Source organism: Biomphalaria glabrata, chromosome 15 (assembly GCF_947242115.1).
Source record: "Biomphalaria glabrata chromosome 15, xgBioGlab47.1, whole genome shotgun sequence".
In the NCBI taxonomy this organism is placed as follows: domain Eukaryota; kingdom Metazoa; phylum Mollusca; class Gastropoda; family Planorbidae; genus Biomphalaria; species Biomphalaria glabrata.
Genome location: NC_074725.1, coordinates 13,396,691 through 13,423,315, shown reverse-complemented (window position 1 = coordinate 13,423,315; position 26,625 = coordinate 13,396,691). Strand labels below are relative to the sequence as shown.

Here is a 26,625-nt window from a genome sequence, read left to right as displayed (position 1 = left end):
AAAACACAGCAAAGAACTTGACGACTAAACTTTCACTTTCATATAACTTTAATGACTATTAACTCTAACAATTCGTTACTGTAACATGTAGCGTAGAAGACTGTACAATATCTGTCAGTTTACAGTTAGCTATACTTCGTTGCAATTCATCTCTTCACTTCGTTGCAATTCATCTCTTCTCAACTTTCCTCGAGCCGTATTCCACAGAACAGACCAACGACACACTTCCCAGTGTCGCTCCAGGTCTCCCAAAGCTGAACCAAGTCGTACTCAAGTCTACCGAATCAGAGCCGCACACGTCTTACATCGACTGTATCGACTGTAACGGCTCAAGTCCACTGTAGTTCGCTGTATAGACTTTAACTTTAACGACAGTAGTCCACTCCAGTTAACTCTACCCTAGTTAACTTGCATTGAGTCGTACACATTTCTCTTCCACAGAGCCGCACACGTCTTACACCGTCTGTATCGACTGTAACGGCTCACTCACGACTCCATACGACTGACTTTCACATTAACTCTCTGGCTTATATAGAGTCCCTAATCGCTTGTCCAAAGTTGCACAAACACGGCTAGTATCCTCTGAAATAACACGTGAGGAAACGTCACATCCTGTCTTTGTTTATACATGAAGATTCCAGAAAACATCGGCTGCAGTGTCATCTTGCCGGGGTCACAAGTTGTGACCTCTATCTGTCACTATTCATTAGTAACTGTCCCCCTACTTAGATCTGTTCGTCCCCTGGAACAACACGTGAGGACACGTCACATCCTGTCTTTGTTTGTACATGTAGATTCCAGGGAACACTAGCTGCTGTGTCATCTCGCCGGGGTCATACGTTGACCTCTACCTATCACTGTTCATTTGTAACACTGCCCCCTTCTTAGATCTGTTCGTCCCGAACAGATTCCATTTCACCACGATACTGAAGAAACCGATCGACGATCAAGAAGGAAGCTTTGGTGGTTGCCCCCTTCTCAGAGATGTTCTTTCAATCTGGCAGTTGTCCATCTTCTTTCCATAGAAGAATGGGAGCCAAATCTTCATTTTTCAGCAGTTCCTCACAAATGTTTTCATCAATCTTGGTATGGAAACATCGACCTTCAGATGACGACATTGGGCACTCTTGTCGAGAAAATTCATCAGCATTCTAACGAGTTCGTGCTTCACTGGCTGAGTTTTACATTTTCAAGCATCTTTTTACAGATGGGTTAGGGCTTTTTCCAGAGCTTCTTCAGAGATGACCAGGTTCATTACAGTACAGCAATATTCACATGTTCTTCTTACAACAGCAACTGACTTTGGGTTTGTACGATGCCTGTTGGGTTGATCTTCTTGTACAGTTCTGTCACAGATGGTTACTCACTACAGTTCTGACATCTTAAACTACTTCTTTTCTGTCCTTCTTGCTTCTGACTTAATTAGCGTTCTTCTAAAACCTCTGTTATACTTCATCAACCTATTCTCATGAGGAATGTTCTTAGATTATTCATTAGTGGCTTCATACTTTCAACTGATTCGTAAGGCTTTCTTCTTTGTTCTGATGGTTCCGGACAGAATCTTTCTAAAAACATGGGCTGTGGAGTTTCATCAGTGCAGGTGGGGGTCTATCAGTGGGAGAAGTGGTGGGCTTGTTTTCTAACAACATGGGCTATGGAGTTTCATAAATGCAGGTGGGGGTCTATCAGTGGGAGAAGGGGTGGGTTTGTATCTTGATCTTGTTGGAGCCATCCACGTTGCACTCTGCATATGTCGCTTTCTCCGCCTCCTCAATTTGATATTTCTTTGGTTGCGTTGATGTCGTTGTCGTTGTCTTCCTTTCCTGTCGATCAATGCTGATGGCAGCCACTTAGCACATAGGAAGGCATTGTATTTCATAGCTGTAGTCATCAAGACTGTTGATCTAACAAGTTGCTTCAGCATTATTCTTCGATGGGTGCTTTGCGAATGAGCTGCAAGTCCACTTGAAGGTAAGTTGTCAAACACGTCATCGCCTTCATCCGAGTCTGGAGGACTCGACTGTGGGGCAGGTTGATAACATTCAACGTGCAAAGGTCCATCAACTTCAGCATCAGTTTCTATTGTAATTCCTTGACTATCACCAGGGCTTCTCACGCCTACCTTGATAGCTGTACAAGCTTCTGTTAAGTCTAGAGCTTGTTGGTGTATTTCTTGGCATTCACAGTCTTCTTGCATAGCTACGTACGTACAGTTCTTGTCAAACGCATGGGTGCAATAATCCAGCTTCGAGTTCCTCTTGTAGACAATGGCAGATAGAAGACAGAAGTCTTTAAGGCCCACAGCAACAGGCTTGGACTCAGACTCAACGTTGTCTTGATCTGTTTGGCTGGTTGAGGTACTCATATCAGGTATATCTGTAGCTAAAGCTTCGGTCAAACTATAGGTCTCTTCTATTGTTTCTTCAGCGGTCTCATTCTGCTTTTCGTTGAAATAGTAACAGCTATCGTCTCTTTTAATTTCTTGTGGGCCACATTCGTTTGGTTTGCTATCACAGTCACAGACAGCACAACCATCACCAGCATCTCTATCGTAATTGTCTGTATCGCCACATCGTTGGTTGGACAATTGTTTGCTGTTCATCAATGGTGTAGCTCTTTCATCTGTCGACTCAATCTGGCCCTGCTGGGTGTTCAGCAGCTCGTTCATCGTGATTATCGTTTGATCTTTTATCGTATCTGTTTGTTCTTCTGTCTTGTTGGGCTTGGTAACTATTTGTTCATTCTCATTCATGGCTTTGATCAAATGGTTAAATGAAGAAAATCGAGTGTTGATTTCTGATTCTATCTCCTTAATGCTCTCATTCACCGAGCTCATTTTGTATTGCAAAGTTCTCAGGAGCTCCATCGTATTAGGTTTGATTTCAAATTGGCAAGTGTTCGGATTCTCATCTTCCTCCAACAGGGCTTGTCTTAGACGTGCTATTAGCGTTTCCTTATTTCCATTAAGCTGTAGACCTCTTTCTCGAAGCTCTTGTCTAAGTTCTTTCATGTCAAGTTCAATAAGAAGTTTGGTGGAACACATTCTAGCCAGAAATATCCCACTTCTGACACCAATTGTTACGTATTTCTGAATCTTCTGGCTAGATGTATTAGTTGGCACACAAATAAAAACACAGCAAAGAACTTGACGACTAAACTTTCACTTTCATATAACTTTAATGACTATTAACTCTAACAATTCGTTACTGTAACATGTAGCGTAGAAGACTGTACAATATCTGTCAGTTTACAGTTAGCTATACTTCGTTGCAATTCATCTCTTCACTTCGTTGCAATTCATCTCTTCTCAACTTTCCTCGAGCCGTATTCCACAGAACAGACCAACGACACACATTTCCAGTGTCGCTCCAGGTCTCCCAAAGCTGAACCAAGTCGTACTCAAGTCTACCGAATCAGAGCCGCACACGTCTTACATCGACTGTATCGACTGTAACGGCTCAAGTCCACTGTAGTTCGCTGTATAGACTTTAACTTTAACGACAGTAGTCCACTCCAGTTAACTCTACCCTAGTTAACTTGCATTGAGTCGTACACATTTCTCTTCCACAGAGCCGCACACGTCTTACACCGTCTGTATCGACTGTAACGGCTCACTCACGACTCCATACGACTGACTTTCACATTAACTCTCTGGCTTATATAGAGTCCCTAATCGCTTGTCCAAAGTTGCACAAACACGGCTAGTATCCTCTGAAATAACACGTGAGGAAACGTCACATCCTGTCTTTGTTTATACATGAAGATTCCAGAAAACATCGGCTGCAGTGTCATCTTGCCGGGGTCACAAGTTGTGACCTCTATCTGTCACTATTCATTAGTAACTGTCCCCCTACTTAGATCTGTTCGTCCCCTGGAACAACACGTGAGGACACGTCACATCCTGTCTTTGTTTGTACATGTAGATTCCAGGGAACACTAGCTGCTGTGTCATCTCGCCGGGGTCATACGTTGACCTCTACCTATCACTGTTCATTTGTAACAATATTATTAATAACAGCCAGATATTTTATTGATAGTATCTTGCACCAGACTAATTAACAATAGTGACAATTAACAATAAAAAAAAATAGCCTATTATTTGTGTATGCTTATTGTTATTAGTAGTTTAAAATAAAAATTAGACAAACTTTTTTCAGTAGGCCATAAAATAGAATGCAAATAATTTCTGGAGTGCCAAAGAAATATATATATAAAAAAAAGCAATTTAATTGTATATTTCTAGTAGAATTGATACTAATTAAAAATAAAATTATATAATAATATCTTTAAATGTTTAAAACATTTACCTTTGAAAAATTATTGCAAAAATTTCTTACCAATGAAAAATTTAAAATTTAGAACCTTATAATAATAAGGTACTGTACCATAAATATGTCAAGTCTATCAAAGATTAGAAAGTACAGTTAAAAAAAATGGATTACCTAATGTAATATTAAAATATATATATATTGTGATGGATGCCTGTCTGTCTTGTAGTTAATTGTTGATGCCTGTCAGATTATGACAGATTACTCTGCAGATGTCTGGGTTTTCTGTACAGGTGTATAACAATGCAAATAACTGACAAGCAAACAAATAACCATCTGTTTTACCAGTGAAAAGACGAGTCTGGAACTCCATTGAACAGTTTAAATAATATTTAATCCACAAAAGACCACAGTCGATGTCTCTGTTGATAAAATACATCCTAACCTAATGGAATCCTATCACCAACTGATTTTCTGTCTCTAAGAAGCCTCCAACCCAACTAAGTCAGAGTGTCACTAGTCACGTTCAAAACATGTCCACTATGGTGCATCTCTAAATAACTAAAAATACAAGCTAAGTGTTTAACACTATAACAGATGTCAAGCATGATATGCACACAAGAAACTCAGCATATCTTAGTAGATTATTAGGTCCAGGACTACAACAACAATGTTTAATGGTAGTAACTCTGCTTGCTAAAAAATAAAACAAAACATCCATCTCTTACCAGATATATAGTTCATCCATCATGGTTCGATGATGACCACTTTTGTCATCCAGGGGGGTTAGGGCTTTGCTCTGGGGATTTGTGCCTCCACATAGGGCGAGTGAGACCTATATAAGCATGGAATATAACAAGCTTTCTAAAATCAAAAAAATCTTATCACAACAAAAATATAAAATTCCCTTCTTTCATAAGTCTTGTTTCTGCCAACTCACTATATAAGTAAAACAATCATCCTAGACACATTAGGAATATTAAGGAAGAGGAGAAAAAAAATTAAATCCATGTTAGAAATACTTATGAATAGGTAAAACTAGTTTTTTTCTCTATATATTATTGTCATCATAAATGATCTCTTGGTAGAATATTCTTATATCTATTATTTACTTTTCATACCATTTCTTCATCTTCAGATAGGTGACAGAGGTCTAACATTATCTGGTGGACAGAAACAAAGGATATGTCTTGCTAGAGCTATATATAGTGACTCTGATATCTTGCTGCTTGATGATCCACTTGCTACTGTCGATGTCAACATGGGACGACACATTTTTGCACAGTGCATCAAAACCATCTTGCATGATAAGACAGTTTTTATGGTCACTCATCACCTTGAGGTTGGTCTCCTATTATTATTTTGCAAGAGAGAGCTTTTATTGTATTAATAAATAAAATTACATTGATACAAATATTTTCTGGTCAGCTCATTACCAATCATTTTCTATTCTCTGCAGTATTTGCCCAAATGTGACAAAGTTCTGTACATGCATGAAGGTCGGGTGGTCACTTTTGGCAGCCATGCAGATCTGATGACTAAAAAAGGTGCTTATTCTGAGTTGTTCACCCTTTACAACAACAAATATGACAGAATTCTTAAAGAAAGAATGTTATACAGGGATAGAAAGGAAGGTAACTCTAAAATATATTGCACATTATCAGTAATATAATTAAAGTAAATATTGTGATGTATCTACTAAACTTCATTTAAGAAAATAAATAAAAATTTTGTTTTATGCTCAAATATTTTATTTTATAACTTAAAAAATACATTTAATTTTTTACATTAGATAAATTGATAAGAGTAATAGTGGTTTTAATGCTGAAGTTTTTGGCAACCAAATATAAAATTCTGAGTTAAGATTCTAGGGACTTCGCCAGATGGAGATCTCAGGTCATTCCTGGGTCAACCTTGATCTCAAGAATAATGCAAATAAATTGTGGAAAGTGCTTTCATAAACTATTGCCCACAGAAATTGATATGGTCTCTTCTTTACTCTTCTTTATTTTTAAGCTGAGAAGAGAAACACAATGTTTGTGTGTTTTTCTTATTCTTATTAGATAAATCCTTTGTATTTTTATTTGAAGATGAAGTTATTAGCAGCCCTTTCAAAATAGTTTTAAGTAAATATATTAAAATGCATAAAATAATGTTTCATGTTGAATGACTGACTATCCAATTTGCAGTGCGGATGGTCCCACAGCGAGGTTTCTCCAGAGTGTCTGAGAAAGTACTGAACCATCAGCTGAGTATGATTTCTATGACAGCAGGAGGTATTCAGCATCAATTCAGTGTGGTCTCTTCAACCAGTTTAGTGCCAGATTACGAGCATTGTAAGTTTGACAACTCTCTGGTAATACTGTTTAGTAAAGTGAAAGTTACCCATTCAGACCTTGATATCTTTAGTACAAATGACATATAAGCCATCTGTTTCTGTGGCCTCAGGTTATTGAGGGTGTCATGTGGCGGCCAACACAATGACCAACCACCTTCACTTTTTCCCAACTAATGTTAGGTACCCATTAGAGCTGGGTGGACTCTAAGATACTTAAAACATCCCAAAATTAAAAACTCTCAGGATTTGAACTCAGGACTCATCAATTCAGAAGCCAAGTGCTTTACCACTCAGCCACTTCACCTCCGATACTGTTTAGTAGTACAACAGAAATGGCTTAACAGTATATCTGCTGTGATCTGCTAACTTCATTAACCTGACTGCCTGGTCGTGCGGTTTGCGTGCTGGATTGTCGTTTGGATTTATCGATGATCCAGGATTCAAACCCTGCCCCCTCCCATCCCCTGTCATCCTGTGGGAGGTTTGGATTAGGAAGTAAACTATCTTCAACTCTGAAGGAACATCCGAAACATGTAAAACAATTTTACAAACATTTTAAGTGAAATGCATGTTTTAATAATAATGATTTTTTAAATGTTTTGTAAAGTGAATTGTGCCATCATGGGTTTGGATTTAAGAAGATTTGACTAACTATATTACAGCTTAAAATGTTTGAAAAATGTCATTGTCTTGATTTCTGTCTATAATTTATTAAGTATTATTTGTTTATTCATTATTATATCTGATCTTTGAAATATAATGTTAAAAATTATAGAATTAATTTTAATTTAATTAACTTTAAGAATTAATTACAGCAAGATTAATGCAAAATTAACACATTAAAGCATGATTGTAAAGAATGTATTCAGCTTGAAGTTTTTCTTTGCAATTTAAAGTAGAAAAAGAATAAGTGAATCAGATTCACTTCCTTTTGTACAAAATAACACATTTATTCACAAAACAAAAATAGTCCATTTATATTAATTAGGTAAATTGAATTTCTTTACAATTATTTTCTCCTCAATAGTGGATCTTGATGATCTGACATCCACTGGAAGTAAATTGGATTGTATGGTTAAAACCAGCACCTACAAGACATATATCAAGGCCATGGGAGGTGTGGCCATATTCATCTTGTTGTTGTTCAGCTTTTTAGTCAGCATTGCAATCCAGTCACTCACAACAGGCTATCTGGCATATTGGCTTGACCAGGGGTCAGGGTTAATGGTAATTTTAAAAATATATTTTATTGAATTTATAATTTGTTTTTAGTGATTTGCTTAAATTATGGAAGGGACTACCATGTTAATATATTATTATTTATTTATTTACTTTTTGTAAACTTTGCTTAGTAATTTTTGTTTAAAAGAATAAATTCAAAGAAAAGTCATAAGGGAAAAAAAAATGAAGATTATAACTATCTTTACCTGTTTTTCATTACACTGCTTAATAACTTCTCTGGATGGTCTATTATCTCTATATTTATGGGTGGGTTGTTTTCTGTTCGGAAAATGCAGATGTTTCATTGTCTTTCTCCATTTTATAAGGTCATAATTAATGTTTTTATTGCTTTCTTGCAATCAAAACAGTTTATGCAAATCCTAAGGCTTAAAGATTTGTAGTAGTTATGCATTCCATTAGTCTGGATGAAGTTATGTGTTAAGCATGTTTAAATGAAATTCTATACATCTATATTATGTCTTTTGATCTGTGAGTCTTTATTAAGTTATTTGTTTTATAGTAGTTCTACAAAACTAATAGGCTAAGTCTATATGGAATTTATATTGACTGTGAAATGTTATCCCACTAAATGTCATGTTGTAACCTAATTATGCCATTTAAGATTTGTATGAGGTAGCTTTAAACATTTAAGTCATTATTTGATACATAATCACACATGTCTATGCAGGTGTCAAATATCTCCAGTGTGAATGTCAGTGCTGCCAGTTTCCATGCTGACAACATCACTGATAGTGTCTTGGATAATCCACATATTAACACTTATGCATTTGTTTATGGAATGTTCTTACTTGCAATGTTGATCATTCTAGTTGGCAGGTCTCTTGTATTTGTAAAGGTGAGTACATCTTTTATTTTCTCTGCTGTTTTTTTTTTATATCAAAGGTTAGAACCCCCATTGTAAGCAAGGAATATATGAGGATTTAGTAATTGACTTTTCCATTTATGCATGACTGTATCTATATCATATAAGTTATTCAATTTGTTACATTTGATTATGCAGGATATCAACAAATCACATGTTTCATTTTACTGCTAAGCAAATTGTATAGTAAGAATTAGACTCTGACATTTAATGAAAGTGTTTCTCTTGCATTCTTTTAATTGCTAATTCCTGCAATAGCAATAAAGATCTTGAACTGCTACATACTAAACTAAATATGGTTTTCTAAACTATTTTTCTTTTGTTCAATTCTAGTTATTGTTAAGAGCATCAACATCCCTGCATCAGAAACTGGTCAAGAAAACTTTACAGAGTCCTATGAAATTTTTTGATGCTACACCAATTGGTATAATACTCAATAGATTCTCAGCAGACATGGATGAGAGTAAGTCCTTTACAACACATCAATATTGTATTCTAAAACAGTAATCTCATTTTCTCAGAATGTTTTGATGTAATGTAATTAACTTTTGTAGTCTACAGTTAAAATGACTAGTTGTTCCCTTTGATGTTTTTATTATTAACTATATTTTTTCATCATTTACTTTTTCCAAGGTAAAAAATATTTCAAAGCAACAACTTAATGTCAAACTTAATGTGAAAATAAAAGCAATAGTTTTGTTAAATATGTTGATCTCACCTACATTTACTAGAATGTATTTTTTAAAACTCTTTGAATCCTTTCAATGATCCATATTGGTTGGTAATAAAAACTAAGATTATAATAATAGAATTTATATGAAATCTTTTAAATATTATGCAAGATATTACTATCACAACAGCATGTCCAGCTTTAGGCATAGGCAAACTGGGCAATGCCTAAGGACACTGATTGATGGGCGCCTTGCACAGGACTCGAACTAATGTTTGTTTAGAGAAGAAATAGCTCAACTTGTGTCCAGTGTTATTGTAGGAGTTCACTAGGTTTTAAATTTATAATTTTATTTTTTTTTCTGTTATTTTTTTATTCTTCTATTTCATTTGGGGCACTAAATTCACATCATCTAGGGCCCTGAAAACAGACTATAATAAGTCTTGTTTTTCAGATATAAACATTTATTTCTGCTTTTAAAAAATAATTACGTGTTTCTTTAATGAACAAATATTTATATTTTTTTCTTTTTCTCTAGTTGATGTGCGTCTGCCTGCCAACTGTGAACTTTTTCTCCAAAATGTGTTCCTAGTTTTATCTGCCTTAGTCTTAATCTCCATAGTGTTCCCATTTGATCTCCTGGCCATCTTGCCTCTGATGGTCATATTTGGAGTCCTGGCACATATGTTTGCACCAATTCTTCAACAGCTTAAATTCATGGACAATGTCACAAGGTCACCTTACTTGAGTCACCTCGCTGCTTCTGTTGAAGGCATTGCCACCATCAATTCATTTAATCAGGGTCCAAGATTTTATCAAAAGTAAGTTTTAGACTACTAAACACAATATGTTGTCAACTTTTATATATGTTTGAGTTTGTGTCTTGTATTATTTAAGTTCATTCTTCTCACTCTAAACTCTACTGCGGAGATGCCGCATATTGGTAACTCTGCTAGTTTTTATTCTGTTGATCTGTATTCATATCTTTTACTTGGATGCCTGTTCATGGCATGCCATACTGTCATCCTGATGGTTTCGGGTTCAAACCCTGCCCACTGCGATCCCCTGTGGTCCTGCTGTTGATTCTTTACTCTGTTGATTTTTTTGTCTATTCCACTAACTCGTTTCACAGTCCATTCCTTTCACCTTCAAACATGAAGAGTACATGGTGGTGTGGGCTTGAATGAGTAAATAGTATTCTTCTTCACCTTCACCTATCCCTTAGTCTGTTGGACCATTGGGACACCACACAAGATTTGTCAACTGTCTCTCTTCATTCCTCTCTCCTTAACTGTTAATTTTTTTATTATGATAAAAATGTGAGTTTTGTAATAAAAACCTTGCATTAGTTTAACAAAGTGGGATGTGTTGATGAGGATTTTTTATTGTGACTACAAGATAGCCTCATAGATATAGCTTTTTTTTATCCACCAGACTTTGTTGCAAATCTTGAATTGGATTTTGATTAATTTTGTTCACCTTGGATGACATTTGCTTATGGCAAATTTATTTATTCACAATTAATATTAACTTGATTGATTCATGTTGTCTCAATTATTTTATATATTTGATATATAATCACCACTAGTAAAATAGTTGCTAATATTTTTTTTACTATACTTCATTATTTCAGATTTTGTGATTTAGTCAATCGCAACAGCATACCTTTCTTCTTGTTCTATGCAGCCAATCGTTGGATCGCTGTTTTCTTAGACTGCATGACTATTGTTGTTATTGGGGCAACTGGCGTACTTATAGTGTTGAATCTAAGTCCAGAAAATAGTTCAGAGGCTGGACTTGCATTATCTTTTGCTATACAGGTCAGTGTATTGTATTCTTGCACTAATAGAGTTATCTTTTTTTTTATGGTTTAACAATTTTTTGTCTTATAAATAAACATTATTGTAAAATTTCAGTAATAAATTAAAAATCTTTAAAAAACAACTCCTTTCTATATGAATAGATAACAAGTCTTGTCCAGTATTCTTTAAGACTATCTATGGAGACTATATCACGATTCTCTTCAGTGCAGAGGATACAGGACTGTGTAGAGGTACACATTTTTGTTTGTTATTGTAATCACATATATGGAAAGTGATTTTTCAGGGTTAAAACATTTATGTTGTTTATCCACAAGTCCAGGTTTAAATATTCTTGAGAAGAGTGTAGACAGAAGAGTCAGAATAGGAAAAGTAAAGATTTTTTGGCCACAATGCATTTTTGAAGCCAATTTCAACCTCAGAAGTTTATAAACACACAAAACTGTTCTGTCATATAATTGATGAAATAAAATACTAGATCAAGATGTTAAAAAAGAAAAAAAAAAGCTTTGTTGTATTATTTTGAGCTTGTTTAGAAGGGGTGAAGGGGAGGTAATCAGTCAAATCAGCAACTTCAATTTTTAAATTCTTGTGCAATTAATCTACTTATCTTCTCTCACAATACACAATAAACCAACACTAGCACTTTGTTTATGTTATACTAAAGTAAAATATGGAGGAAAAAATAGAACTATTTATTGAACCTAATGTTAGTCTTTATTGATTTTTTCTAGAACTTCCAGTCTGAGGGAAGTGTTATTAACAATCCCCAAATACCCCCAGCCAGCTGGCCAAGTGAAGGGGCCATCACATTCAAGCAGTATAAGATGAGGTATAATGATGGCCAGCCACCAGTCATTAAAGGCATAAGTGTAAACATTCAGGCCAAGGAAAAAATTGGAATAGTGGGAAACTCTGGCTCAGGTGAATTCTGATTATTAATACAGGCTTCATTAAAGTGTGTTGAAGAGTGAAGGTTGAGTTTCAGTTATAAAAAAATGTTCACAGAGGATTGGGATTTTTTTCTTATAATTCTGTGTTTTCTTTGAAAAATGAAAACTAGTCACTTATTGTGTAACTATATTTAAACTGTTTCAACAGGGAAGTCATCACTGGGTGTTGCACTGTTTCGCTTGTCTGAGGCAGCTTCAGGAACCATAACTATTGACAACATTAACATTCGTGATGTGCCCCTTGAGATTTTGAGATCAAGGTTATCTATCCTTGTTCAGGATCCAGTGTTATTTACAGGAACAGTTAGGTATAATGTCTTGCAAGTTTTATTTACAGATTTTGTTTTTGTATTGACTGTTTGATTAGCAGTTGCTAGGTCTATGCAAAAACTCTTTATCCGGGAGATGTGGTATTTAATGTTGTGGCTAACTGTTCCTGTATGCTAATTCTAAAACATTTGATTTACAATGTACTGCTTTTAGTATAGGCCTATGCTTTTATTAATTTAAAAACAGAATGTTCTCTTGTGTTTTTTTTTAAACACACAAATATGCAAACAAAAAATAAATACAATTTATACTGTTTTTTAAAATTTAGATTTCAATTAATTTCTTTTTATTACCTTATGGGCTGGGTTATTCATGAATGTTATGTTCATATTTTTAGATACAATCTTGATCCATCCAACACTATCAAAGCAGATGATATACTTTGGCAAGCCTTAGACAAATGTCACATTAAAAATAAGGTAACCCAATTAAAAAAAAGTATTTCTGAAGTTTCCAACAGCCTAAAAATATAATTATAAATTATATAAATATATAAATCTAGTCATAAATTAATACATGAATGTGATTGAAACTGGTGTTCTCTATCTTCAGATTGAGTCTTTGGAGTGTGGCCTTGACACACTAGTTGAAGAAAATGGTAGAAATTTTTCAATGGGTGAAAGACAACTTTTATGTTTAGCCAGAATTTTACTTCGCAACACCAAAGTAAGTGATGAGTCAGATTGTAGAGCAGTAATTTTATATTTAAATTAATTATTCATGATCTTTTCTGTGTGCTCGGCATGAAACATCTTTTTGTTTTTAGTTATTTTTTTTTTAAATTGTATTTGTTAGTAGGAATCCGTGTTTGCTGTTTATGAGTTATCTATTCTTGAGTGAATTATTGGGCTGAAAAAGAACATAGTTTATGGTGCATTTATTCTATCTTAGAATATTTATTGCAACTTAAGAAGAAATGATGTGGTATTTTACTGATAAACATGATTGAATTGTTGTCTAGCATGTCATCATCTTTCCTTTGTGCATCTCATGGAATATATGAGTATCAGTAAAAACATGCCACTCTCCACTGTCTTCTGGAAGTTTTTTAAAGGCTTCCCAGCTCTTTCCTGTCCTTTTGGTTTCATCTATTGCATGGCATCACCACATTTATTTTTGGTCTTGTGCCCTGGGGTTCCACTATAAGGCCTGTCTAGTTGTTGGTATCTTTTCTAAGGGTGTGACCAATCCATCTCCAATTTCTCTCAAGATATGCACCTGTTTATTTCTCTGTCCCACCATCTCCCAGAGTTTGGTGTTTTCTATTTTATCTAGCACATGATATAAACTATTTATCAATAAAATTAAGTTTTTTGTTTCCATTTATCATAATGATAATTCAAAAAATGATTAGATAAAGTATATATGATGATCGTATGTTTGAATTTCTAGATTTTAGTTTTGGATGAAGCCACAGCATCAGTGGATGCCACAACAGAGGCTCTGGTTCAGCAGACTATCAAGGAATGTTTCCAGAACTGTACAGTGTTGATGATTGCTCATAGAATCAATACAGTCTGGGACTGTGACAAAATCTTGGTCATGGAACAAGGAAAGGTAAGTAACCTGACAGCAAGGAGCTATAAATACAGCAATTGAGCATTAGACTTATTTCCAACTATTTACCTACATTGGTAGGCACAATAAAAATACTTTTTTTTAATAAACAATGTTTCGTTAAATAGACCATTCATGTCTTTTTCATACTATATAGTTTTTGTATTTGTTATAGTAAGGTTATTTATTTGTAAAAAAAAGGAATAATTAATTAATAGAAATAAATTTGTAAAATTTTTTGCACAACTAATAAGCTGATACAACATTTGGAAATGCTTCAACAAAAATTACTCTGCATAATGTGTCAACACATTATGTAATTAAAAAATAAATTACTCTTGTTAACTATGACAGGATTTAGCTGATTGATTTATGAATAATAAATAAGATTGCTTGCTTTCTTTTCTGTTTTAAGTATAAGCTAATTAATAATGCTAAGATGTTTTTAACATTCCAATTGCTTTGCTGTTGTCCACAGATGGTAGAGTTCAATCATCCCACAGTATTACTGCAAAAATCGTTTTCACGTTTTAAATCCATGTTTGAGATGTTGAAATCCCAGCCACGTGGAGCATCCATCAATGAGGATCCACTGCCAACCACCACATCAAGAGCTTCGTCTTCTCCTCGACTGCCCTCATCTCCCCACTTGCCATCCCCACTTCAACATACTCCGACATCCTCCCCATTTGGTGAACTTTCACCACTCAAAGATGAGTCCTATGATGATAGTGATGAAAATGATGATGCATTGGTGTGAACAAAGTGAATCTGTGCATGAAATTAATTGAACTGCAAGATTTCCATTTCATTCTCTCTTTTATGATAATTGGAGGTCAATATACTATGGTCTCAATGAAACCTAAATTATCTGGCTTGTGTATAGGCTTGAGAGAAATTTATTTTAACACTAATTATCTCAGGCTTTACCAGTCTCTGACCTCAGTTCTCTGCTCCTTGAAGCCCTACTAGACATTAATGAACTTGATGTAGAAAAGAGAATATTTTTTTTTACTGAAAGTGGCTTCATCATTTGAATCAATGTACAAAATGTGTTGGATGCAGACTTAAAAGTGGATGGGAAAATATAAAGTGAGGATTTAGTGATTTGTGCATGCTAAAGCACTGCTGCCATAAAGAAGGTTCTGAACCTGTTTCTGTATACTATGTATATCAATTTTTAAATGATCTAAAGACAGCAAGAAACTAGCACTAAATACACTATCCTTTAAAAAAAAAAAAAAAAAGGAAATGCTTTATCAAATAATGCTCTGAAACTAAGACCAAGACTTGTTGAACTGATTTGTTTTATGTAGGTGCTAAGTATAACATTTCTTAAACTTTTTATTTGAAAAATCACCAGACTATCAGTTTTGAAAAAAAAAGCATTTAAAAAAAATACTCTCAAAATTCAACTTCAACAATAAATAACTTGAGGAGGAGCAGACCAGTTACAGAGAAAAAAGAAAATGAAAGTGAGTGGTTATGACTGTGTAGTTATGAATGTGGAGTCTACTTATTTCTTTGTTAAACTGTATGAGTGAAACTAGAAACAACATGACAATCAAAGAGAGTTCTTTCAAAACTATGTACATTTTACTGTGTAAATATTTTTTGTTTTATTTCATTTGTATGTTGTTGTTGTTGTTTTTTTTGGGGGGGGGTAAGGGGGGATGGAAGGTGGATAGGGTGATAGAATGATGACTGTCTATTACTTTTAACTCATCCTTTGGGAAGATTACTGCCAATAGATGTATCTTATTTGTCTTAATGTTTGTTTTTTTGGTCATTTTTATTTGGTAGACAAAACCCACATGACATTTTAGTTTCAATTTTGTGTAAAATTTGGTTGAAATTTTTATGTGTACTATGTAGTAGGCCTACATTGTAATGTTTCTAATACATTTCAGACTAAAGGTTTTCATCCTAAATAGTTCACTGACTATTATCACCAAGGCTGAGATAGTTCCTAAATATATTAAGCTAAGATCTCTCTTTCATCTGTCCCTTGACTTTTGTCATAGGGCTGCTGGGACAGTTCTCATAACCAAGTCCCTTCACTTTTGTCATAGGAGCTGCTGTGACAGTTCTCCAAGTTCCTTCACTTTTCTTAGTCAGCAGCTGTTCTTAGCAGGATATCAAGAAAGGCTGATCCATTCTTTTCTTTGTTTGACCCTTTCTTCATGCTCCTTCCACTGTACCTTGAAGGATTACTTTTGATAGTGAGTCATGTCTTACAATATGACCCAACTATCTCATCTTTTGTCTCTTCACCATATTTAAATTACTCTCCTCTTTGCTAGCCAGAGTGTTGACTTGTTAAAGTACAAACTCATTTGTCATTTTCATGGTATCTGATACCCAGCATTTTTCTGTAGCATTTACTCTCAAAGGCCTTAGTATTTAGTGTCCGACTTTTACAAACATATACAGAGAACACTGGCTCAGAATACAGTTTTACTTTTACTTAGAAGCTGATGTTACTCATCAAGATTTACTAAGCTAAGATAGTGGTTCTATATTCTGTTAGTGGGAGGGGGGTATTCATTGTACTGTATACTTTGATTAATAGAAATATTTAAGCAAAGGTTTTATTAAGAAGTGTCATAACTATTAACAAAAATCCATCTCTTTGTACCATCATTATTAAAAAAAAAATCCAAATGCAAGGTTCACTTAAGTTAATTATTCTTGTTACAAAACTTCAAGGTGAATATTTATATCTTCTGGTGACACCTTTCTTTCAGCATTGTTTTTGTTTATGTTAATTTTTTTTTTTCATGTTATTATTATTATTTTCTTTAAAATTTTCTTAGAATTGTAAATATCTGTAAAAAGAAATCTGACACTCTGCTGTGCCACTGTACATAGAGACATATCATCACTTCCTGTGACATTTCCTTTTTTAATTACCTATTTTCTTTAAAGGTTTTAATTTTTTAATTTTTAAATTATAAGTTTAAATTTTGTCATAATCTATTAGTAAATTATGCTTTAATTTTAAAGCAATCAAATGTTTTTCCGCCTTATTTGTCATAGTTTTTTTTTGTACACAAATATTCTTGCAACGAATGTGTCTTATATTCATGTCACAGTTTTCCTGCCCCTCTATGCAGTTATTTCAATGAGAAATCTTTATTAGTGTATTGAAATAAATGTGTTTTTTTTTTATCATATTGTAAACACCGTTGTTTTTTGTTTTTTTTTGGCTTGTTTTTTCCATTTTATGAGTTAATATTTCATTAACTCCTGAACATGATGATGGTCAATTAAACATTTTGAAAATTATTAAAGCATGTTAATATCGATACACATATAAATATGTAAAAAATGTGATACTTGTCATAATTTGTAAAGGTGTTTTAAAAGGGTTTAAAAATTCCTTGTTCCATAGCAACATGGCTTTAGGAAATTTAGGTCATGTGAAATTCAACTGTTTCTAATTAATGATTTTTCAAAGTGATTAGATAATAATGAGCAAATAGATGCCATTTTATTATATTTCTTTAAAGCATTTACTAAAAAAAAATCAAAATGTCCATTACACCTAAGGATTCAGAATTTCCTGGCATAAAGAGAAATAACTGTAATAATTTTTAAAAATCCTAATCAACACCATTAACAGATTACTCAGGTGTACCTTGAGGAACAGTTTTATTACTGTTTCTAATTTACATAAATGAACTATCTAATGGCAGAACTAAAAGTTGGACTGTTTTCAGATGATTTCATACAATATAAAACAATAACTAGCCAGGAAAACCAATGATTTAGCAGATTTTAGTACACTGATTTGCATGCATAACTAGATTGACACATAAAATGCATAGGACATAAGTATCTTCTTTTTTGAAGTAATGTCAGTCATCTATAAAATAAGATTTTCTGATTGATTCAGGCAACCAATTTCATGCTCTAATTGCACTAGAGAAGATGGACCACTTGTATGAATTTATCCTAGAATATGAAATTAGAAAATCCCAAACAATAGACTTTAGAACATTAGAAGAAAGACAACATAAAGAATGGACAGACCTGCCATTGAAAGATTCTATTCAAGGCAAAAGACAGAGGAATGAAAAAAGATGGTCAACAGGTCATGTGCCCCAATGGTTCAACAGACTAGGTGAAAGTGATGTATCCAGGAAGTATTACCCCATCTCACATATTTATTCCTTACCCTTTCATGCCTTTTCACTACTCACACAATGGCATAGACCAGCTACATCTGTCTCATTCAGTTAAACAATCCCAAGTTTAGATTTAGTGATCTGGTAAAGACCTATCAGCTTTTTACAACCACACATTTTTTACATGATCTTTATCTATATTAGAAAATATCTTATGGATTACAGATATTCATTCAAATGAGATGGTTATTAAATACTATGTGTATTTACATTCTAAATATATACCCTATTCTTAGGAAGGATTTTTATGCATTATTTTCACAGTTGCAAATTATACAAAATCTATGGCTTTACAATATCTTTTAGTCAGGCAATATACAGTGGCATAATTTTGCTGAATCTCTGGCTCAACATAAAGCTAGCCTTAAAAGTAATTTGGATGTGAACAATGGAATTCAGTATTATTTAGAATAGGAGAAAAAACAACAACTATTGTATTCGGAGTTGCCAATGTTCCTAATTTTTCAGTCACAGACAACTGTGGTCCATTATGATCAGGCTTTTCATAAAGTTTGGCTATACCACAAAAATTCATTCAAACATCTTAAGAAAGGTTATAAGTTAAAACTTGCATTGAGTAGCATAAATAAAACAACTTCCAAATTTAATAGATGTAAATATGCCAATAATCAAAATAAAAAACTCAAGAAGTAAAAAAAAAGACAAACTTATAAAAAAAAACTTTAAAAAAAAACAACAAAGTTTATGTTCAGAGTAATTGTATCAATTAGTTTGGATCATTCATGTAATTAAATTTGTAATAAATCTAGAATAACAATAATAAATCTGTGCGATTAGAAATATTTTTACAATTTTTTTTGTTTAGTACCATTTCATGCTTTTAGCTTTCTCAATACACTATGATCCTATCACTTTCTCAATACACTATGATCTTATCACTTTCTTAATACACTATGATCTTATCACTTTCTTAATACACTATGATCCTATCACTTTCTCAATACACTATGATCCTATCACTTTCTCAATACACTATGATCCTATCACTTTCTCAATACACTATGATCCTATCACTTTCTTAATACACTATGATCCTATCACTTTCTCAATACACTATGATCCTATCACTTTCTCAATACACTATGATCCTATCACTTTCTCAATACACTATGATCCTATCACTTTCTCAATACACTATGATCTTATCACTTATCTGGACCAGTTGGGAAAGGAGGTAGGGGGATGAAGGGGGGTATTTGCATGCACATAATTATGATTGCTTTTTAAATGCTTAAAAAAAAGGTTGTATGACTTGAATTCCAACTCGAGGGCTATAGCTTCCTCAAGGGGACTAATTCAACTTATATTACCACTATAAGTACAATTTCTTTTCCTTGTTCAATACCAAACAACATAATTAATAACTATTTTTTTTTTCAAATTGATTCTTTTTTTTCAGGTAGAAGAAATAATTGTACAAAATTTTAATTAGATCTGAGATTGGGTGTGGGAGAAAAATTTGTACTAATTTTTTATCAGACAGACAGACAGAGTTCATATACACTTTGTAAAAAAAACAAAAAAAAAAACAACACATTATATACCAATTTTAAAAAATGTATGTTTATTTGGCTATCAATAACACTGTCACAAAATCTATAAATAGTTTCACTTTGACTCAAGGTTGTCAAAGTCAAGTCAACACAACTGTACATGAACATAGCGGACTAGCATGTCTAGCAGTGTGCATAGATTTAATGGTGGAAGTCAACACAGGATCATATTCTAATTGAGCTCAAGAGAAAGCGCACTCTTGGCTTACAAAATCTGTCATGTTTGCCATGAGTTATCTTTTCATAAAATCTAACTTAAGGCTATGTTTACTCACAGAATTGAATGTACATAAAGATTTTGTGCACACCCAGTTAAAGGGAAGTTTCATATATAATTTTATCATGTGTATATTTGTTAAGACATTAAAATGTTCAATCTTTTTGTTTTTTTACATAATAAATAGATTGGATATTAAAAGAAGGTGTATAATAATTTGAATAATTCATAATATTTTTGTTAGACCTTTTAAAATTAAAAGAATAGAATTTTCTATACGATAGTTGAAGAATAGTTCAAAACTGTAGAAGATATGTGGTAAAAGAACGATGTATTCCCACAAATATTAGGCTTAGAGGACTTAGACACCCACTAAGCTAAATAAAATCTCTAAGAAACTCAGCACTTCAGGTAGTGCAGTTTATTACTCTACCTCAGCCACCAGATGTCATACTACAGATAAAAAAACAACAACATTCCTTCTTATTAAAAAATTGTACAAATGTTGTGCATTGGCATTTATATACAAGTTCTGTGACATTTTCAAACACCATCAGAATCAAATGTATCTTGGCATTTTGGTTTCATTTTATAACCACAACCATTTTTTTTCTCAACAGTGTACATAAGTCACATGGGTAGGTCCCATAGTTAAACTATCCAAATATCAAGATCGATTTAAAATCAAATACTATTAGTGAAGAAAGAACATTTGTCAATCATACAATTTAGTACCATCAAATTAACTGTCACAGCAAATATAAACAAACTGCCACAGCAAATATTTATACAAAAATGTAAAAAAAAATGTATATCTTTCAACAAAAAAATTACATTTTAAACCCCTACACCCCAATTATATCTTTCAGTTTCTAGGAACAATAAGGTTTATTTAGAAAATCATATAAGTACTGTCACAAATACATTATACCCCTTAATTAGCTAATGATCAGACAAGAAATTCTGAATTTATATTTTAATTATTTTCTAGTTTAAGTGTCAACTTCCACAAGATAAATTGTATGGTGATCTAATAGTTGGCAGGAAAGCTGAACATTATCCACTTTATGAGATAAGCTACAAGAGTGACATGAAGCTCTCTGGAATCGATATCAACAGTAAGAAGCACAGGATAGATTCATATGTAGCGCAAGCGTAAAAGAGGAGCTTTGGATTGTACACTACAGAAGTAGAATGAAGATTGAAAATGCTGCAGTATGTGATGATTACCAATGCCTATCTTGTCACAGTGATGTATATCAAGGATTGGCCTCTTTAGTCACATGAAAAGTTGCAAAGGGAAAAGATGATTTGTCAAGACATAAAACACAACATACGGAGTTTAACAGTGTGTGATTATTAGCAACAATGCACAAGGTTTAGAACCAGAACTTAAAGGGGCTACAAGACTTGGTCTATGATGTCTGTTATAAAGGGACACTTTTCATGTGTTGGGAGTCTACAAATCATTAACAACTGCTAGATACTCTATTGACTATTGTAGCTAAATGGTAAAAGATATTGTCATGTGTTTGTGATGATTGTGTCTACTTAGTTTCTATTTAAATAGTTCACATCAAAGTATTTGTAAAAACTAAACCACATGGAAAGACAATCATTTATTTCAATCCTTTATTTTCTATATAAAAATAGATTTGGCAAATTAATGTTAGAATTATTTCAATCAAAATAATAATAATAATATTTTCTTGCTAACAGCATATGTCACTATGAGTTGTTGTTTTTTACAGTAAGTGAAAAAAAGCAGTTGAAACAGCAGCAAGGGAAATAATAAATATTTTAAACAACAATGCTGTCTCTTAACACAGGAAGCCACACAATTTTTTGACTCACTGGAAGCAAGAAGACTTTTGGAACATTACTTTGAAAAGACAAAAATATATTGCTTTTTATTAAATTGAAGTGAAAAAGAAACATTTTCTCCCATTATCTGAGGCCGTCACATTAAACTCATTTTTCGGATTAAATAAAACAACTAAACATAACAGTATGATTCTTCAGACAGTGAAACTATTTTCTTTCAATTAATCAGGTTTTGGTCTTATTTACTGGAAATATAAGAAAAGTAGTTGGACGTTGAATAAGGAAGGTAAAAAGTCAACAGTAAAACCATTCACTAAGACATGATTAGAGGTAATCTTTATTGTTTATTTTTTAAAATTCCGATGTCAATTTGACAATAATAAAAATAAAATTGACTTGAATAAAAAGTTTCACAGTTCACAGAAGAAAAAAAAAGTGTTAGCTAAAATAAAATCTGTCATTTACTCAATGAGTTGTTCAGATATTGTCATAACGAAAACATAAAGTCAATCATAACATACATTACAACAAAGAATAATAGCATTAGAATCTACAATGAATGGAGTTGGCAGTAAATATATCCCATGAATGAAAACTTGTCAAGCTCAGCCAAAATACTGGAACGGACTTCTCAGCTCTTTGCAATACACTTTATATACATTTAAAATATACTCTCTAAAACATGTGTACACTTTCATGAATTTGTTTTGTTATTATCAAGGAGATCAATATATAAAATTAACCATTTCCCATTTCTATAAGTGAAATTATGAAGGAATTAAATGTTTCAATAGACAATGTTTTAAAAGATGGTTTAAATGCCAGCACAGTGTAATTTGTGTAACCTAAAAAAAAACATTTTTGGCTTTTCTTTTTTGTATTTGAACTTGAAGATGCACTTCAGAAATAAAGCTAATTGCTTCCTAATCTAAACCTATTGCAGGACAGCAAGGGATAAGAGATAACACAGGTTTAATTTCTTAAAAACTGTAGGATAGTCCTAAAAACTGTAGGATAGTCCTAAAAACTGTAGGATAGTCCTAAAAACTGTATGATAGTCCTAAAAACTGTATGATAGTCCAAAGTGCAAACTAATGCAGCCTACCATCCAAGCTATTAGAGTTATTTTTACTTTAAAAACATTTTGAAAAAAAAAAATTTAATCCATAAGAATATGACTGAGAGTGAGTTTGTTTGACATGTTTCTGATGTTCCTAGAGTTGAAGATTATTACATCTGAACCCAAATCTCTTAAAAGACGGCGGTGGGCAGGGTTTGAACCTTGTGCCATCATGTTAAGAGCTCATTCCACATGACACACTCTTACACACAAACTAAGCAATAACTTAATATAACTAATTATGATAATTAACTAGCCAATAAAGCTATCATCTTATAGTAAAAGTGTTATTGACAGCCTAGACAACAACAATTACTGCTTAAGATCATTCAAAACTACACCTAATTCCATTGGTCAAGCTTTTCCCACACATTAATCAAATGCAAGCCTCTATATTTAGCTTAGGTCTGTTATAGCTGTGCAATTATGAGATGACAAGAATAATGTACAGATGCACAAAGGTTAAAGCTTTATTAGAATACAACATTTACATTTACATTCCCACAACTACACAAGAATAGCAAACATGACACTGATTTAAAATAATACAGTCTATCAACATTCTATCAAGAGTCTATCAACATTCTGTCTATATTTCATTTTCCTTCAATTTGAATAATGCACAAAATAAATAAAGACAGAATAAATCATTCACATATGAGCCTACATGTACAGATTGATGACATAGAAATACATCAATGACCACTTGTAAACATTCTTCCTACAAATAAGTATAGAATAATACTAGTGGCACCATGGCTATAGCCGATGTATGCTCTTTTCACCATAAGCACTGATTTACGATGGTGTCATGTGGCCAGCACAGGAAGTTGGTCATTGGAGATAGGATGAGACTTGGAAACATCTTCAATCTTGAGTTATAATTCCATCTCTATCTTAACTTATAAATTATAAATGTTACTTCTAAAGACAAGATAATTACATCATACAAGAACATAAACTCTTGTGGGACAACCAAACACTCCAACTACACAGCCATTTATTAGAATACTGCAACTATGGAACTTGGTATGCATGTCCCATAACTGATGAAATTTAATTTTAACTTTTAAAATTTTAATGATGTTTTACCATACAATTTGAAATATAATTATTGTATATCCCATAAACAGTTAACAAACCAAAGGTGCTCTGTTGATACTGACAAAATTGATAATTAAGTAGAATACTGAACAGTGTGCAGATGTATAATGTATATTAAACACTCAAGCTTCATTCAAATTCACTACAATTTTTTGGTTTTCAAATCCATTCACTAATTTCCCCAGCTTACACATGAACTTTCACAACCCAAGAAATATTTTAATAGAATATGAACACATCAAAAGTTCATGGTATAAATTTGTTCAATTAGCGCTCATAACTACAACACAGCCATATAAACTGTCTGAATAAAAAAAAACTGTACAAATGATTTGCAGTCAATGCTAGAAACATCAAGTAATGCAGGATATTGTTTTAGTCTTCTTCCATCACTAGGAAGAGACAGGAAGAAAGTCACAACTAAACTTGGCTTCACCTCAGATAAAAACATTTATAAATACTGATATATTTATGTATATAAATATGTAGGTAGAGGCTGACTTTTAAGAATCAGGTGCATCTGGGGAGCACCCTGGGTAACCTTGAAATCCACAGCACAAGGTTTCCATTTGGGGCATCCAAAATGAAAGGGTGACATTTTTTCTTTCTTGAAAAGCTCCAATTCTGCATTGTGCCTATTCCTTTGCTCACAGTGAAACAAGCTTGAGAGTTATGGATGGATGCTGTCGTCATAGTTCTTCAAAACAGAAAACACCTAGCAAGGTGGGCAGAGGTGAAATACTACAGTGAGCAAGTGAAGAAAGTCCACATTCTAAATGTCTGTGACCCAGATTAATTTTCTTCTTGTGTAGCTTGCTCAACATGGTTTAACTATATCCACCATGTATGTGATACTGTGTACAGTCTATAAGCAAGTGAAGAAAGTCCACATTCTTAATGTCTTTGCCCCCCAGATTAATGTTTTTCTCGTGTATCTTGCTTGACATGGTTTAAAAATATCCTCCATCTATGTGATACTATGTTTATATGTACCGGCCCAAAGCCATGTAAAAGTTTTGTAAGTAGGTTAGCAGTTGGGGAAACTTTGGTCTCTCATCTGGACATAGTGCCCAGCAGCAAGCCATCAGGGAGAACCTGGACAAGAGAGATATAAAAGTGCATGATGATAGAATAAGTGTCAAAGATGATACTACATGTTTCATCTGAACAGATGCAAAACAAGCAGTAAAAAAAACAAATGTGAAATTGTAAAACATTGAGAAAACACCAGTCTTTTTTTTTATATTATATCAGTGTTTCCCAAACTTTTTCTTTCACAGAACACTTCGCTCATTCTGAGAATGGAGTAGAACACTATTTGTTTAAATAAAATTAATTAAACCCTATTCTAAAATTAGCATAATGTTTTTTACATGTATAAGACTTATAAAAGACGGAAAAATTAGGATTTAATCACTTTGATGGTGATCATGGTATTGAGTTTTTAAAGAACATAACTGCTTGGTATCAGACACAATATTGATAAGCTGGGGTCCAATATCTAGTGTAGTGTCAAACTTGCTACTAAACTTTGTCTTTTGTTTCAACATAATACAAAAATGCTGCATCAAACAAATAGATTTTTGAAAACAGAAGTAAAATGTTGATATTTTGTTTTAAAATATTGTGGTAGGCTACTCTTAGATTCAACCAGAAATCATTTAATGGTTGATCTTTGTATGCCTATCTTTGTTTCAAATTAGAGTGAAATCTAGAGCAGTTCAAAGTTCATAGTGTGTTGTTCCGAGTGTGTAGTGTGTAGAATTTTTTCCGTTGCAAGATGAACTAATAAAATCAATTTTTTTGTTCTGCATTTCCTGTGAAATCAAATCTGCTGTAGACCTACTAGTTAATTACTCAAATAGTTCATGGATATCCTAGTCAGGTCTCGTGGAACCCTTGTATTCTGCGAAACACAGTTTGGGAAACACTACTATGCAATGAAGGTAACTTTTTGTAATGGTTTAAAATTGTATTCTTGGTTTATTTATGAAAATACATTACAACTAGAAAAAAATATTTTTTAGGTCAATGTTTAAAAAACTGTAAACGATTTTATTTCCTTTGAATTGATAAAAGAATCACATAAATGTATAAATATTTGTACACTAAATTTATCTTACCATTTGTTGTTTTCATTAATTAAAATTGTTGAGATTCTGATTTGATTTTAATTTGACAGAAAAATTTGTCAAAAATATTTCTCCTTAGAAGAAACACTAGCCTAAACTGAGATAAAAAAAAAAGATATAAAAGTAATCCTTAATTGTAATCCTAACTATTCAAATGTCAAAATGAAAGATAACCCTCTTACAGTTCATCTGGACAGTTGTGAGGTTTGGCTATTCTGTAACCTTCCTGGAGGTAGGCAGTCATTTCAAATGGATCCACCTCAGCGTATGGTTGTTGACCTAGTGTCATCATCTCCCACAGAGTTACTCCAAAGGCCCACTGTGGAATGATAGTTTGTAATCAGAGTTTAGTGACAAAAAGCCAAAATAAAATAAAAAAAGGAATTTAATTTTGAATTTTTCAGATTTTTTTTTAGTAAGCAGC

General features: G+C 33.1%; 2 protein-coding genes across 10 annotated transcripts in view; one reads left to right on the top strand and one right to left on the bottom strand.

The window, feature by feature from the left end:
• Positions 1 to 15,257, top strand: part of LOC106055685 (ATP-binding cassette sub-family C member 5-like) — a 130,727-nt gene extending 115,470 nt beyond the window's left edge. For all 6 annotated transcript variants that reach the window (XM_056012688.1, XM_056012689.1, XM_056012690.1 and 3 more), the window contains 15 exons: positions 5,407 to 5,610; positions 5,728 to 5,902; positions 6,458 to 6,604; positions 7,634 to 7,833; positions 8,516 to 8,683; positions 9,044 to 9,173; positions 9,919 to 10,201; positions 11,014 to 11,200; positions 11,344 to 11,433; positions 11,935 to 12,124; positions 12,302 to 12,461; positions 12,821 to 12,902; positions 13,036 to 13,149; positions 13,876 to 14,040; positions 14,519 to 15,257. In XM_056012688.1, coding sequence (XP_055868663.1) covers positions 5,407 to 5,610; positions 5,728 to 5,902; positions 6,458 to 6,604; positions 7,634 to 7,833; positions 8,516 to 8,683; positions 9,044 to 9,173; positions 9,919 to 10,201; positions 11,014 to 11,200; positions 11,344 to 11,433; positions 11,935 to 12,124; positions 12,302 to 12,461; positions 12,821 to 12,902; positions 13,036 to 13,149; positions 13,876 to 14,040; positions 14,519 to 14,800 — 2,577 coding nt within the window. In that variant the 3' untranslated portion in view covers positions 14,801 to 15,257. The remainder of the gene's footprint in view (positions 1 to 5,406; positions 5,611 to 5,727; positions 5,903 to 6,457; positions 6,605 to 7,633; positions 7,834 to 8,515; positions 8,684 to 9,043; positions 9,174 to 9,918; positions 10,202 to 11,013; positions 11,201 to 11,343; positions 11,434 to 11,934; positions 12,125 to 12,301; positions 12,462 to 12,820; positions 12,903 to 13,035; positions 13,150 to 13,875; positions 14,041 to 14,518) is intronic.
• A 4,530-nt stretch (positions 15,258 to 19,787) lies between these two features.
• LOC106055686 (tyrosine-protein kinase RYK-like) overlaps positions 19,788 to 26,625 on the bottom strand; it is a 145,312-nt gene continuing 138,474 nt past the window's right edge. For all 4 annotated transcript variants that reach the window (XM_013212073.2, XM_013212072.2, XM_056012693.1 and 1 more), the window contains exons 13-14: positions 26,384 to 26,520; positions 19,788 to 25,164 (exon numbers count right to left, since the gene is read on the bottom strand). In XM_013212073.2, the coding sequence (XP_013067527.1) occupies positions 25,053 to 25,164; positions 26,384 to 26,520 (249 nt within the window). In that variant the 3' untranslated portion in view covers positions 19,788 to 25,052. The remainder of the gene's footprint in view (positions 25,165 to 26,383; positions 26,521 to 26,625) is intronic.